General features: G+C 38.2%; 1 protein-coding gene across 6 annotated transcripts in view; it reads right to left on the bottom strand.

Annotated features, from left to right (window-relative positions):
* cep78 (centrosomal protein 78) overlaps positions 1-15,394 on the bottom strand; it is a 125,719-nt gene that overhangs the window by 27,973 nt on the left and 82,352 nt on the right. For 5 of the 6 annotated variants that reach the window (XM_059969771.1, XM_059969766.1, XM_059969767.1 and 2 more), the window contains exons 10-13: positions 12,527-12,650; positions 8,425-8,467; positions 2,860-3,006; positions 1,379-1,489 (exon numbers count right to left, since the gene is read on the bottom strand). In XM_059969771.1, coding sequence (XP_059825754.1) covers positions 1,379-1,489; positions 2,860-3,006; positions 8,425-8,467; positions 12,527-12,650 — 425 coding nt within the window. The remainder of the gene's footprint in view (positions 1-1,378; positions 1,490-2,859; positions 3,007-8,424; positions 8,468-12,526; positions 12,651-15,394) is intronic. The other variant, XM_059969770.1, reaches the window with a different exon arrangement.

Genomic DNA, 15,394 nt, shown 5'->3' with positions numbered 1-15,394 from the left:
GAATTCAAATCGTCATTCATTGTGGATCCAATGCATTTTTATACATTGGATGAACCTTCCATGGAGGACCTTTGTCAAATGCCTTATTAAAATCCGCATAGATAGTACTGACAGCTCAACCTTCATTAATAACCTTTGTTACCATCTTGTAAAACTCGATCAAGTAATTAAGACATACTTGTCCCATACAAAGTAATGCTGATTTTCCCTAATTAGGCTGTGGTTTTCCATATGTTTATGAAACACTCTGGTTCCGTCAGCTGCGCAAGTCTAGGGATAACAATCTCTGGCCCTGCCAAGCATGTGAGATTGAGGCGCTAGCCCACCTTGAAACTCCCTGTTTGTGTGGATGCTGCGTGATTTTCTACCCTGTTACAAATAAGTACCACAAAGTAACAGACAGTACGCCACATACAATTAAAGCAAAAAAAACACAAAAGGGCCCATTTTAATGGAACAGTCTAATGTGCACAAGTTGGAACTCACAATTTCCCCTTTGCCCATCCTCCTTCAATCTCCCTGCACTTCGGATCATGACCCCATTCTGGGTCGAGTCCTATGACCTCTTCCCTCCAGCATCTTCTCCCTTCATCTCCTGCCAAACCAAAAGACCTAGCTCACCCAAATGTCAACCACACAACATGAAAACACTCCCCCTCCATGGGATGGCTTACATTCCAAAGCAACCGTAATCTCTAACCATAACCCAAACACTGCTTCTACAGAAAGACCATTACATTAGCAGTAAAATCTTTCCCAGGGCGCTACACTTATAAATCCTATCCCTAAAAAATCTTTATAGTAATTTGAGGCTCACAAGTCAATAGTTTCCAGAATTATCCCTATTTCCCTCATGTCCCAGCAAATTAGTATGCTCCATACTGGTGCTCCTATCCTTCATGTCTTTCTTGATAAATAATGACTCAAAGTACTAATTTGGGACCTGGCCCACATCCACCTTAAAGCACACGTTCCCTCCATTTTTCCTGAGCTATCTACTCGCTCCCTAGTTATCCTCTTAATAACGCTGAGTATTCTGAAACTACAGTCAAAAGTTTGATTCAACTTTGTTACTGTTAATCAATTTGAATGCAAAACATTTTAAAAACCTGATGTGCTGAAAATGAATTAAGTATGTACAAAATTCCAAAGAGTCAAGATAATATTGGTCACAAGAATAAATTCAAAATTCATAACTCTGCTTTGGCCCTATGACAGGAGACAAAAAATTAAATAAGTATCATAAGTATAGAAACTGTGCTCAATCATATTCCTTCTTCATCGAAATCCCAGATGCTTACAGTTACAAGCATGGCAAAAGAAAGCAATTACAAATTCCAATTGCTAATCATGCTAAATGAACTACAAAGTAATTTACCAGAGGATAGGAAGAAGTTGACTTTCCCATTACCTCCATTATTCGAGCATCAGCCTTAGTTCGTGCTCTCATTTCTTCTTCCAGCCTTAAATGACATTCTTCCAGTTCCATCTGAAACAAAATGTTGTAACTGATTCTTGAATGTTCAATAATAAAGTTTAAGAAATTCAATGAACAAATTGACAGGTCTTGATGGTATCAACAAATAGAAGACAAGTTAGATCAGGGGCTCCCAACCTGGGGTCCGTGGACCTCTTGCTAAAAGGTATTGGTCCACGGCATAAAAAAGGCTGGGAACCACTGATTTAGATACTTCAATCAGTAGCTTGGGTTTCCTCTAAAGTTAAGGATAAAGAAGTAATACTACCTCATAATAGACAATAATCTATCTATTCTATACAAGTACACAATTCTGTATATGGTTGCGGGTCATCTAATCACAGCTAAACTCAGTTTTTTTTTAATTAGCCTCTTCTGTTCCAAGTTAATAAATCATACTTCAACATCACCAGTTACAGAAGTAACTCTTTTATGCCCTGTCAATATTCAATTGTACTTGGGCTCAGTTCTGTATCATTTACCTACTTGTCCAGCAACAAAACAAATACAAATCCTGGGTAAACCAAATATTTCTTTCACTCAACCAGGACAACAAAGACCTTATCCTGCTCTCAAGAGAAATCCAATTCCTGTTATTTCATTTACCTTCCCTTATGCTTCTCAGACTAAAATTAGTACCTTATATAACCTCAAAGTTTAAAGTGTTAACTGGATTATCTAGATTTCCCCAACATAAATTCTAACTCAAATATCGCATTTTACAAACAAAGCAATACACGTCCTGTATTCCAACAGCCATTCAGCAGCCTTGACTTCAAACTACATGACAGCGCTAGGAAGTACAGGTTAACAAAGCTGAATTAGGTCAGCAGATGAACAAAGTACAAACATGCAACAGCTAATTGTATGATACCTTGGAACTGCTGTCTATCAAATCATGAGCTACTGTGAGAAAATGCATTTAAGTCGCGAATCTGAAGTGGCATAAGTTAGCAACTCATTTTTAACAAAAATACTTCTGGTGTATTTTAGTCCATTTAATTCTCTGATCTCTAAATTCATAGTATTTAACAAACTGCATTTACTTTAATATTTTAATAAATATCAAGAGTAACTTTCTTGAAAAACCCTTACAAATAACAAAAAGCACCCAAGTACTTATGAAAGTTCTAACTCTAAAAAAAAGGTTAATCTAAGTTTTAACATGAGCTTAGTAAACTATAAAATCTTACCATGACTATTTCAGTGTACAGCAAATTCTCTGCCTACTTCTGAATTACAAAAATGTTCAGTAATCCATATCAAAGACTGAAGATTGAAGATTATAAGCATAGATAAAAAGTGACTTAAATATTTGAACGAGGAAATTTTTTGTCTTAAGAATATGAATAATGAGTTTTTGTTTTGAGATATGCAAATACCTTTAAGCAATTATATTGCTGCACTGAGATTGCATCAGATGAATCTCCCACAGCACTCATTTGCAACAATTGCTGAGGAGTATAGACAGTTTCTTCAGTATCTGAAGATGATGCACTTTCCAAAGTTACCTTCACTGGATTGCTAGCCTGCACTTAAAAGAATTGACAATTCAGTATGATTAAAAAATCAAAGCAAGTGATTATTAACAAAATAATGCCATTATCTTTAATTGTTCTTACACCGTTGCTACAAGAAAACCTAAATTTTGGCCTGGTGTTTAAAGAATCTTTTCAAACTTTACTACGGTTAGGTAAATAAAACTTGAACAAACAAGCTATAATTCTATTTTAACAACTAATAACTTACAGTTCAGAATAATTAGAGATCAGCACATAATCCCAACCTAATTCATTCTGTGCTACCTACTGCAATAAAAAAAATTTGCTGGAGGGAAATAAAAGGAGTTACGCTATCTTGCTACTGTACACTATTCAAATTGCTTTTGTGCTGGCCAATTAGATACTGGATACAAACTCAAAGTAAATTAGCAACTTCTGAAAATGCAAACAATATTATGATTTATGTTCAGATCATGATTTATGCTTAATATGTCAAAGAAGGCTTAACATAATGTTAGTGGCAGTAATTTAATGAACAGAGCATTTAAAAAGAAGTTAGGACTAATATTATAAAAGAAAATCAAATTCAAGAAAAAAGGCAATGTTTTTATCCAGTCTTGGATGAGCCTCAATTTAGCTTCACCTCAACAAGATTGATGCTTTGATTAATATTCATCAGCAACCACCTTTACAATTCCATTCCCTTTTCTAATCACAGTCAAGACAATATTATTTTGTCCACTTCAATCCAAGCTGAATTTCTGAACACATTCATTGCCTTTTGGTTTTGAGGACTATGTAAGTCTATTGTAACAAAATCACATCAAAACAGCTGCCACAGATGTCTTCACTCATGCCACTATATCGCCCAAAATGAGCTATTCATTTATTGGCTTGAGCTTTTTCACATTCAAACTCAAGAAGCTAGTTTCTGCTGCAATAAACACATCAGGACCCATTCTCTCCATATCGCAGTAATCAGAAGTAAATTCATCCACAGACCCTCATTAGCCTTTTTCCTTTTCATTAAGCCTATATCCTTAAAAAAAGCACAAGTCCAGTACCTGCTATGTTCAGTGAAGTTAGTATCATAATCAGTGTTGTTCTACAACATAGAACACTACACCATAGGATAGGCCAATACTATCCACAAGGTTTTATTGATCCTGATGCTAATTTATACTAAATGTCCTCTTGCTGTTTGCCACTCATATCCCTTAATTTCCTTCATATTCATTCATTTATCTAAAAACCCCTTGTATTCGACAGCCCTACCAATGAAGGTTAGCATGCCGCATGGATAGCCAATTTCAATGAACTAAGGATCCAGACCCCAAAACCCCTCTGTACCTCAATTACACCAGACAGCAAAATTTTTTTGAAAGTGTTGCTTCCTCAGAAGTTTTTTGATGATTATGATAGATTCTTTAAAGCTGAGCACAAATATAATTTCAGACTACTTTTATCAGGTAGGAATTTGGAGAAACAAGAAATTAACTTATAAACTTATATTGAATATAATGTGTTTTAAATGCATAATGGTGCTGACGCTTTGCAATAGTTCAACTAAACTAAAAATGTTCTGTGGATGATATTCATTGGTACTTAGTTTCTGAGGCTTCTTGCTTAAGTGTTCAACAATGATAAGCCAGCACTGATGAATTCCAGTTGCCTGATACCATTTCTTCATGACCGCCATATCCTGGTGAAACTTTTCAGCATGCTGGTCAAAGACAGCGCCAAGATTTGTAAGGAAGAAGTCTAAATGGGAATGCAGAAAATGAATCCTTAGTGACATGTTGCACTTCATGGTTTTGTTTGCTTGAAGCATGTTGTCAACCAGCTCCATGTAACCTGGTGCTCTGTAGTTACCAAAAAATGGTCAACAACATCCTTAAGTGCCTTCTATGTGATTTTCTCTGGTCCTAATTGCCTGCCATTGATGACCTGTTTTGTGTGCCAACAAAAATGCCCTCCTTAATCTTGGCATCAATTATTCTGGGAATTACTGTTTCAAATATTGACATCCTTAATGGAAATTTAAAGCCTTTCTAAAATCTGTCCTGCCATGCAGCATCTGTCTTGTCTAAACATGCCCAGGCATGCCTGGACAAGATAGGAAATTTTCATCATGTGTTGTAGGCAACATTTTAATTGACTTGAATTAGGAATTAAGAAATGTAGGTGCTTTTTTTTTAATGGTCTGTGATAGGGAAATTTTGTGGTGGTTTTCATGATCAGCAGCAGAAAATCCGTAAGATACATGCAAAATTATTGAGGAAGCAAAATCTTTGTTGTCCAGTGTTATTAATAGGTCTGCCATTAAATGTACTCTTTTATTTTCATTTGAGCACCCCAAGTGCAACACCTCACATTCATCTGGATTAAGCTCCATTTGCCACTTTGCTGTACTGATCTCTCTCCCAGTGCATTCATAGTCCTTCATGCACTACCCACAACTCCCCCCCCGATCTTGCTGCCATCTGTAAATTTGTTGTTCACCCTTCTAAATTTTTATTCAAATCATCGATTGTATATCAAACAAAAGAAGGGCCCAGCACCAATCCTCGTGGAACATAACTGGTCATTGACATCCAGTCAGAATAACAGCTTTCTATCTGTACTCTGTCCTCAAAAGGCAAGCCAGTTCTGAATTCATACTTGCAATTTACCCTGAATCCCATACATCTTTATCTTCTGAATCAACCTACCATAGGGGACCTTAATAAATCTCCTACAGAAATCCACAGAGGTTAACATCCACTGCCTTACCCTCAAACATGTTTGTCATCTCCTCAAAAGACCTGATAAAATTTGTCAGGCATGACCTGCCCTACACAAAGCCATGCTGCCTGACCTGAAGCAGGCCACACCTTTCCAAATGCACATAAATCTTGTCACTTTGTATCCTCTCAAACAGCTTCCCTACCACTCACAAGAGGCTCACTGGCATGAAATTACCTGGATTATCCTATTTTTTTTCTTGAACAAAGGCACATTTGCTACCGTCCAGTGCTCTGAGACTCCACCTATTGCTTATGAAGACACAAAGATATATGTCAAAGCCCCAGCAATCTCCTCAGTTGCTTCGTTCAGTATGCTGAGATATATACTATCAAACCCCGGGAACTGAAACATCTTAATGCTTTTCAAAAGACCCGGCGCTACCTTCTAACCTCAGAATTTTTCACTACATTAGTAAGCCACACTCTGCCTTCACTACCCTCCAAGTCATTTTCCTCAATAAATACTAACACAAAATACTCATTTAATGCCTCAGCCATTTGCTCTGACTCCCAAGTACAAATTCCCTCCTTTATCCTTCAGTGGATCTACTTGCCACTTAGTTATCCTCTTTTTTCCTTAACACAAGTATAAAATGCTTTGGAATTCTCCTTCACCTTGTATCCCAAGGACATTTCATGGCCCCTTTTGGCCTTCTTAATTGCCTTCTTCAGCACATTCCTGCTTTCTTTATATTCCACAAGTACCCAGCTAGATTTCAGTTTTCTAAACATTATATATGTTTCCCTTATGTTCCTGCCTAAATTATTGACCCCTTTGTTCATCCAGTGTTCCATTACCTTACTGGAATATGATGATCCTGATCTTTGATCAGCTGATCTTTAAACAACTCCCACATGCCAGAGTGCACTTGCTCGGCAGCAGCTACTCTCAATCAACGTCCCTCAGATCCTGTCTTGCCCTGTCAAAATTTGCCCTCCCCCAACATAACACTATACCTGATCTTCACTCATAACTATACTAAAACATGAGTTGTGGTCACTATTCCCAAAATGCTCACACACTATCAAGTCTATCACCTGATCAGGCTCATTTCCCAAAATAAAGTCCAGTACATTTACTTCCCTCGTTGTTCTTTCCACTGTTTCAAGAACCCCTCTTGCATTCACTAAAAAAAAAAATCCCCGTGCATCTAATCCTTTTCTATTAAGAACTTCCAATCAACACTGCAAAGTTAAAGTGCCTCACTATGACAAACCTGTTGTTTTTGCACCTTTCTATAATCAGTCTACATACCTGTTCCTCCATTTCCCAATGCCTATTGGGGCTCTACAGTATAATCCCATTAACATAACTGCATCTTTCTCATTTCAAAGCTCCACCTAAATTGCCTCTGTGATAAGACCTCCAGTGTATCCTCTGTGTATAGCTGTGATGTTCTTCCTTATCAGTAATGTAATCCCTCTATTTTTTAAAACTCCATACTATGTCTAAAACAATGAAACTCAAAAAATTTGAGCTACCAGTCCTGTCCCTCACGCAAACAGGTCTCTGTAATGGCAACATAATAATTCCATGTACTGATCCAGATTTTTAGTTCATCATCCTTTTCTATAATTACTCTGAGCATTAACAAAAACACATTTTAGTCCATTAGTTCCACCATGTTTATTACGATGCCCTGGCTGTCCTTCAGATGCCCTGAGATTCAGGTTAGTATTTGGTGTTATATACATATTTTAAACAAGAAATGTATTTTGAACTTTGATTTTCCTTTCAATCCTACTTGTCATACTGCTTTTCTTGCCCTCAACCCGACTACCTACTGCCCCACCGCTGTGGTTTCTATCACTCTGTCGCTTCAGATTAAACCCTGAGTAGGACAGTAGCTCTCCTCTAGTTTAGGTGAAAACCATCTTGCTTGTACCAATCCCAGCTTCCCTGGAAAAGAACCCAATGATGCATAAAACAGAAGCTCTCCTCGCTGCCATGTGCTCCTTAGCCATCTATTAGACTGCAGTATGTATCTATCTTTTATCTCACTAACACACGGGATGGAAATTAATCCTGAGATTATAACCCTGGAAATCCTACTTTTAAATTCTGTACCTAGCTCTCTAAAATCCCTTCACAAAGCTTTATCCTTGCTCCTGCCTATGTCATTTGTAAGGCATAGAAATGGCCTCTGGCTGCTCACCCTTCCCCCTCAAAATGTTTCATGGACTTGTAATATATATTGAGTTTCCTCGACCTATAAAACTTAAATCGCTCTAAAGCTTCCAAATTGTTAGACATGAATTGTTTTTGCATTAACTCTTTCCATACCCCAACATCGATGGCCATAGCTTCTGATATTTAGATACTACACTTTTTTCAATCTCACTAAAGATTTTTGTGGTGTATTTCTAACTTCCAAGTTAGTAAGCACTTACAAGAATTTATCTAAATCGGCATTAACTTTGAGAATGCCATTTTTGTGATCCAATAATACTTCGTACTGTGATAAAAATGTTATTACCAGAATGTGCACTTCTCAGCAGCATTTTGTTTGAGAGTTGGAACAATTCTTTGCTGAGGGTCATTGTTAATTTTGATTTTCTTATTTGACAATAGTTTCACGGCACAAAAGACAGTCAAAGAACTTGATAACATACATGTTTAGAATATAGGAATTGCTATAATTAACTGTTATACTATTACCTGAAACATTCTATTTTGGAGTGACGAGCCCTGATGAATACTCCTATTAACAATAAGGAAAGCGATTAGAAATCACATTAACAGATTGATAAACACACATATCTACCACTTACCAAATTTTGTCATCAACCATATCCACCTTTCCAAAAATATATATATTTTTTATTTTCCAGACATTACCACCATTGTTGGATGAATTACAGATGTTAATGAGTCAGCACACAAGAGCATGCTAGGACACCTGATTGAGTGGTGCTACAACAACTATCTCTTTCTCAATGTCAGCAAAAACTGAAGAATGGAGTGTTGACGATGGAAGGAGGATGAACATGCATCAGTCTACATTGGTGCATCAATGGCTGAGAGGGTCAACAGTATAAATGTCTTGGGGGTCAACATATTGAATGACCTGGAGCCAGCACATTGAAGCAATCACAGGGAAGTCATGCCAGCATCTTTACTTTCTTAGAAGGTCAAGTTTTGCCACATCACAGAACACTCCAACAATCTTCTATCGATATACTACTGAAAATACCCTGTCTGGTTGCACCACTGTCTGGTATGGCAAGTAAAGTACTCAGGAATGCAAGAAGCTGCAGCTTATTTAGTCCAGTTGATCACAGGTACACCCTCCACATCATTGAAAACATCTACATGAGGTGCTCTCTTAAGGTGGCAATATCTGTCACCAAAGATGCCCACATCTGGGCAATGACATTTTCCCACAGCTACTAAGAGGCAGGAGGTACAGAAGCTTTAAGTTCCATGCCACCAGATTCAAGATCAGTTTCTTCCCTTCAATTATTCAGTTCTTGAACTAACACTAAAGAACAAATCACCACCTCAGTAAAACAATACTATGACCCACTACTGTGTTTGCTGATCGTTTCTTGTATTAGTTGATCTGTTTTTCTTATGAGCATAATGTCTCCAATGTTGTGTGCCAAGGATGCTGCTGCAAGGTTTTCCATTGCAACAATGCATTCTTGTACTTGTGTATATGACAACAAACTCAACTTTGACTTTAAAACATCCACACAACAATCCTTAATCTACAAGCCAAAACAATAAACTTAAGCAACCAGCTCAACTGCAAATAACCTCTCTAATAGGCCTGATAACATTTGTTGGAGTTACACCATTCTCATTACAGTCACGCAGGATGCTGTGACAAAAAGAATCAAGGTACATTTATTACCAAAGTATATATAAGTTACACAACCTTGAGATCTGTCTGCTTGCCACAGAGCAAGAAACATGAAAGAACCTAATTTAAAAAAAGATCAACACCTAATGTACAGAAAAAGAGAAAAAACACAAAACAGGCAAACAAAAGAAGCAACAGCATACTGAACCAAGTTTAGTCCTTGGATCCGAATCCCCAGAGCAGCTGGAGTAGGCCCAAAGCCTTGGTCGCAGTACCTATTAACGAGGCAAATTGCTGCAAAGCTTGCAAACATAAAGCACAGCAGCTGGGACAGTCTCACAGCCTCAGCACCATGGAAAGAGGAGTAAACATTGCAAGAGTGAGTGAAATCTACCTGAGCCACACATCCAGGCCCCAATACCCTGCCTTTCCAGTCTATCTGGACTGGCGTTTAAATTATCTGAAGACTGGTTTGTGCCTCACATGAGGACCCAGGCCCCATTGCAGTGATGTGCTCTGGGCCTAGACCTTGCCACCCAGCCCAAAGCTGTTCTTGACCTCTCTAAATCAGCTCAGCGTTTAGTGATCCAACTTTGCACCCAGGTTAGGTGGATGGACTTCCTCTTTGAATCGCTTGCTCTAACACCATCTCCATCGGCGACCCCATTTCAAACACATTACACTTCAGATTTGCAACGTACTAGCATGGTTCCTTCCTCCAATCAGCTTTCATCTTTGTTTGCCTTTTCATTGTTTGCAGTGATAGTTCACCACAATTTAGTTCAGAAAAGGTGTTATTAATGTTTTTAGTCAAATTTCTTGGCTTTCGAACTACCAGCAAGCTGTCACTCCCCTTCAGTAGCACCATCTTAAAACCGAAAGCGATGCTTCAAATAAGATAAGCTATGAATTATTTATTGTCACAGAATTATAAATTTTAGTTTGTAGGGACATCATAAAATAGGTGCAGAAGTAAACAATAAGACCACTTCATCATTCAAAATCCATCTGTGTTAATGCCCGCTCTCCCCATACCTGCAAAATCTACTTTCTTAATTACTTCTAGCGAGTTGGTCACTAATGCATTCCACAATGGGGATTTCCATGGATTCACTATCCTCCAAGTGAAAAAATTTTTCCTTTATATCAGTAGTAAATGCTACTAAGACTGTAAGCTCTGGTGCAATATCCTCCCTGATTCAGCTAATTGAGCCCTTTTTAAATATTGTTTATTTTAAGATAATCTCCTCTCATTCTAATAAACTTTATTTAGTACAGGCCCATTTGACCCAATCTGGCACACTTGCAAGTGTCACCAAAGCCAATCAAAAATTTCTAGACGTACTGTGGGGAACATTCTAACTGGCTGCATTGCCAACTGGTATGGGGGGGGGGGGGGGGGAGGAGCTACTGGGCATGATTGAGATAAGCTACAGAGTTATAAACTTAGTCAGCTCCATCATGGCCACTAGCCTCCGTAGTATCCAGGACATTTTCAAAAAGCAATGCCTCCAAAAGGCGGCATTGATCATTAAGGACCCCCATCACCCAGGACATGCCTCTTTCTCATTATTACCATCAGTAAGGAGGTACAGGAGCCTGAAGGCACACACTCAATGCTTCATGTACAGTACCTCACTACTATTTTATTTTTATTTTTGCACTACTTATTCAACTATTCAATAGATCCACTTACTGTAATTCAATTTTTTTCTATTATTATATTGTACCGCTGCCACAATGAGAAGAAATTTCACACCATATGCTGGTGATATTAAACCAGATTCTGATTCCCTTCTCATATATCAGTTTGGTGAACTTTTTATCGACACCCTTGAAGAAAAATATTGCCTTTCTTAACTAAGGAGGCCAAAACTTAGCTAAGACAGGAAATCACATCCCAGCAGAATTTTAATATCTTCAGAAGAGTAGTGGATCTAAACTGTAATTATAGGAAAAAGGTAACATAAGTAAATTCTAATTTTGTTAATAAATCAGAGATAATATGTAACAACTTCAAGAAGCAAAAACGTAATTCAAGGAAAAGAATGCCAGAAACAGTATCTTCAGCTATCAACACTTTTATTGTTGCCATAGATTTCAGCCACCTCTTAGCCATTGGCTCCAGTTTAGCCAGTCTGCCTTTGTCTCATGGTTAGCTTCCAACTTAATGGACCAAAGATCATTGAAACAAAAAAAAACAGCTTCCCAACACAAGGCCAATGTATCAACATTGCTCGCTCTTGCATATATTGGCTTACGTACCATTAAAGGCTCCAAATTTAAAAAAGAATATCTAAATTTAATTTCTTTTATTGACCTTGCTCATCACTACTTTGGAAATTACCTCTGGCTCTTCAACACCTGCTAGAATCTGTGAACATTTATCCTGGTCTCTTATAATACCTTGAAGATTGAAGCATGGTTTGCATAGGTGGCATTATCTCCAAAAATATTCATTTCCATCATTAAATTCTCCTTTGGTCCAGACAGTTGGTCATCCTTAAAATCTTTTGTTTTAGCACCACTTTTTCTCCAATTAAATTGGTAAAGTGCTTTAGAAAAAAAATCTAAATTAGATATGCTGCATAAATGAATAAAAATAAATGAAGGTTTTTGGATTGTGTGAGCAGAAGATGAAAAAAGGGTGACTGGTGTGACTTAAAACTTGAATGGAAAAGCTCCACATCACAGCACAAACATTTTCCATATTAAGATCCACTTTTTTTTAAAAAGGAAGAATGACACAGATGGTGGAGGTGGTTGCTAAAGAACATAAACATGAAGGATTACAATATACATGACAAGTCAATTCAAATGATAATTCTGTACGAGACCCATCTCAATGGATTAGTAATACAAGCCATGGATATTTTTATAACACCCAATTTGACGAATAAAACATGGAAGGCAAAAATAATAACAAAATAAATAAATATTATATAAAAGTGCCACCTGAATCGATTTGCACGTGCTGCAGTACGCCAAGGCACATAACCCTCTGTGCCTGGTCGCATTGGTTCTGGGATAAAATCTGAAGAAACAGCAGCACTCTTATTCTCTGCATGCTTCCTTGTACCTTGAACAGAAAAAAAATGACTTACTTTCAATCCAACTTCTTAAATACATAAACCAGCAACATGTAAACAATTTAATCAATTAACAATCCTATGAACACAACAGGGAATACATTGCAAAGATTGGTTGAGGAAATCATGCCCAGATATGGTTCATCAGATTGGTGGATTTGTTTTTGGATTCTGACCCTATCTTAAAAAGGAAAGAATAACTATTTTGTAAAAGGTTTAATTTGTATAGTACTAGGTGTAATGAAACTTTTTAGTAATTTTTTGTCATGAATTTTTTCTCTGCACTTTCCGCTTCTTGTTTCCATACTTGTAAAACAATACAATCACCATCTAAACCTGACATTTATGAAGACAATCAGCCAGATTCTGCTTATTGTGTTCTTGAGTGTCCTGTCATCTTGGAGGGCCAGCTACATCAAACAGCTTTTATGTTAAACCACAAGCACTGATTAGTAGGCAACATGATGGATGCTAACATCTTACCTTGCAGACAACTGAGAGCTTTTGTAATTAAATATTATTGTCATGCACCAAGGTACAGTGAAAAACTTGTCTTTCATACTGTCCATACATAACAACTCGGTGCAACAGTGGATTGAGGTAATACAGGGTAAAACAATCAGAATGTATAATAAAGCATTACAGTAAGTGAAATGCAGGTAGTAAGATGCAAGGTCACAACAAGGTAAATTTCACTATCAAGAGTCCATCATACTAGAGAATCATTTAATAGTTTTATAACAGTAGGGCAGAAGCTTCCTTGATCCTGGTGGTATGTGCTTTCAGGCCTTTGTATCTTTTGCCCAAATGGGAGGAAGGAAAAAAGTGAATGCCTACAGTGGGTGGGATCTTTGATTATGTTGGCCATTTTACTGAAGCAGTGAGTCCATGGAGGCAAGGCCAATTTGCATTGATGTGCGGAGCTGTGACAATTTTCTGCAGAGGCCACACATATATTTGATGCATCCAGTTAGGATTGCTATGATGCATTAATAAAAATTGGTGAGCATCAAAGGGAACATGCCAAATTTATTTAGCCTCCATGAGAAAGTAGCAGCTCTGATGAACCCTACCACAACTGTTGGCTGGTCATGGACTCTATTTTGGAGTGGTATTATCTCTTGACATGACATTAAGGACATGAATCATGAGTTTGTTACTGTAATTTTGGAACATTTCAGTGACAGTGATTACAGCTCCTTCACATTTTCTGTAGCATTGGAGTGTGATTGGAGCTGACTGTATGGGGAAATAATTAATTGAGAGAGGGGGAATTATAATGATGGTAGACAGGAACTGGGGAGATTAAATTGAGAACAGATGTACTCAGGGAAATGCACAACAAAAATGTGGAAGGTGTTTCAGGAGAACTTACTGGGGGCTTGTCCCATTGAAGCAGGGAAAGGATGGTAGGGAGAAGGAATCATGGTTGGCAGGAGATGTGGAACATCTAGTCCAGAGGAAGAAAGCAGCTTACGTAAGGTTTAGGAAGCAAGGATCAGACAGAGCTTTAGAGATTTACAAGGCAGCCAGTAAGGAGCTGAAGAATGGACAGAGCTGGAAGGGAGCATGAGAAGGGCTAGTGAGTAGGACTGAGAAAAACCTCAAGGCATTCTGAAAAACTGATGGCCACAGTGAAAGTAGGACCATTCAGAGATAGTAGAGGAAACAGGTGCCTGGAACCAGGGAAGGTAGGGGAGGTCCTTAATAAATACTTCGCTTCAGTATTCACCAGTGAGGGGGACCTTGACATTTGTGAGCATAGAGTAAAACAGGGTGTTACGCTTGAACATATTGATATTAAGAAAGAGGATGTGCTAGAACTTTTGAAAAAGTCCTCAGGGCCATACGGGATTTACCTCAGGTTACTACAGGGAGCCAGGTAAGGGATTGCTATGCCTTTGGTGATGATCTTTGAATTCTCACTAGCCGCATTAGTACATGTATGGAGGGTGACAAATGTTATTCCTTGTTCAAGAAAGGGAGTAGGGGTAACCCTGGGAATTATAGACCAGTGAGTCTTACTTCAGTGGTGGGCAAACTATTGGAGAGGATTTTTAGAAAGAGCATTTATGAATATCTAGAGAAGCATGGTCTGATTAGGGATAGTCACATGGCTTTGTGAGGGACAGGTCGTGACTCACGACCCAGACTGAAATCTTTGACAAAGCACACTGATGAAGATCAAACAGTATACAGTCGGCAGATTGGTTCCAGGACCACTTGCAGATACCAAAATTCACGGATGCTCACGTCCCTTATTCAACATGTCTCAATGCTGTGGAGCTTAGGACCCAGCAGAACCCAAGACCTTATTTAACCTGTCTCAGTGCGGTGAACATTAGGACCCAGCGGCAGAGATCTGAATCCACAGTGTTTCTGTTCACGAAAATAATCATGATAACGATTGAAAATAAAGTGGAAATAATAAAGCAATTGGAAAGAGGTGAAACGCCATCGGTCATGGGAAAAGCATTAGGCCACGTCGGTCAACGATCGGAACAATTTTAAAGGATAAAGTGAGAAAGGCTCTGCCCCGATGAAAGCTACAATTATGACTAAGCAACGCAGTGGTTTAATTATTGGGTTTTGGAGTTTTGGGTTTTTGATCCTCCACCTCAACCCAGCACGGTGGAGAGTGCACTCCATAGTGATCTGTCACGAGATCAAACTGTGGAACTTTCCAAGCCCGGCGCTGAAACATACATTCTTAAGTGTTTTATATGCATAGAAA

The sequence above is a fragment of the Hypanus sabinus genome, chromosome 5, assembly GCF_030144855.1.
Source record: "Hypanus sabinus isolate sHypSab1 chromosome 5, sHypSab1.hap1, whole genome shotgun sequence".
Lineage (NCBI taxonomy): Eukaryota > Metazoa > Chordata > Chondrichthyes > Myliobatiformes > Dasyatidae > Hypanus > Hypanus sabinus.
Note: the sequence above shows the minus strand (reverse complement) of the source record. Positions and strands in the feature narration are given on the sequence as shown.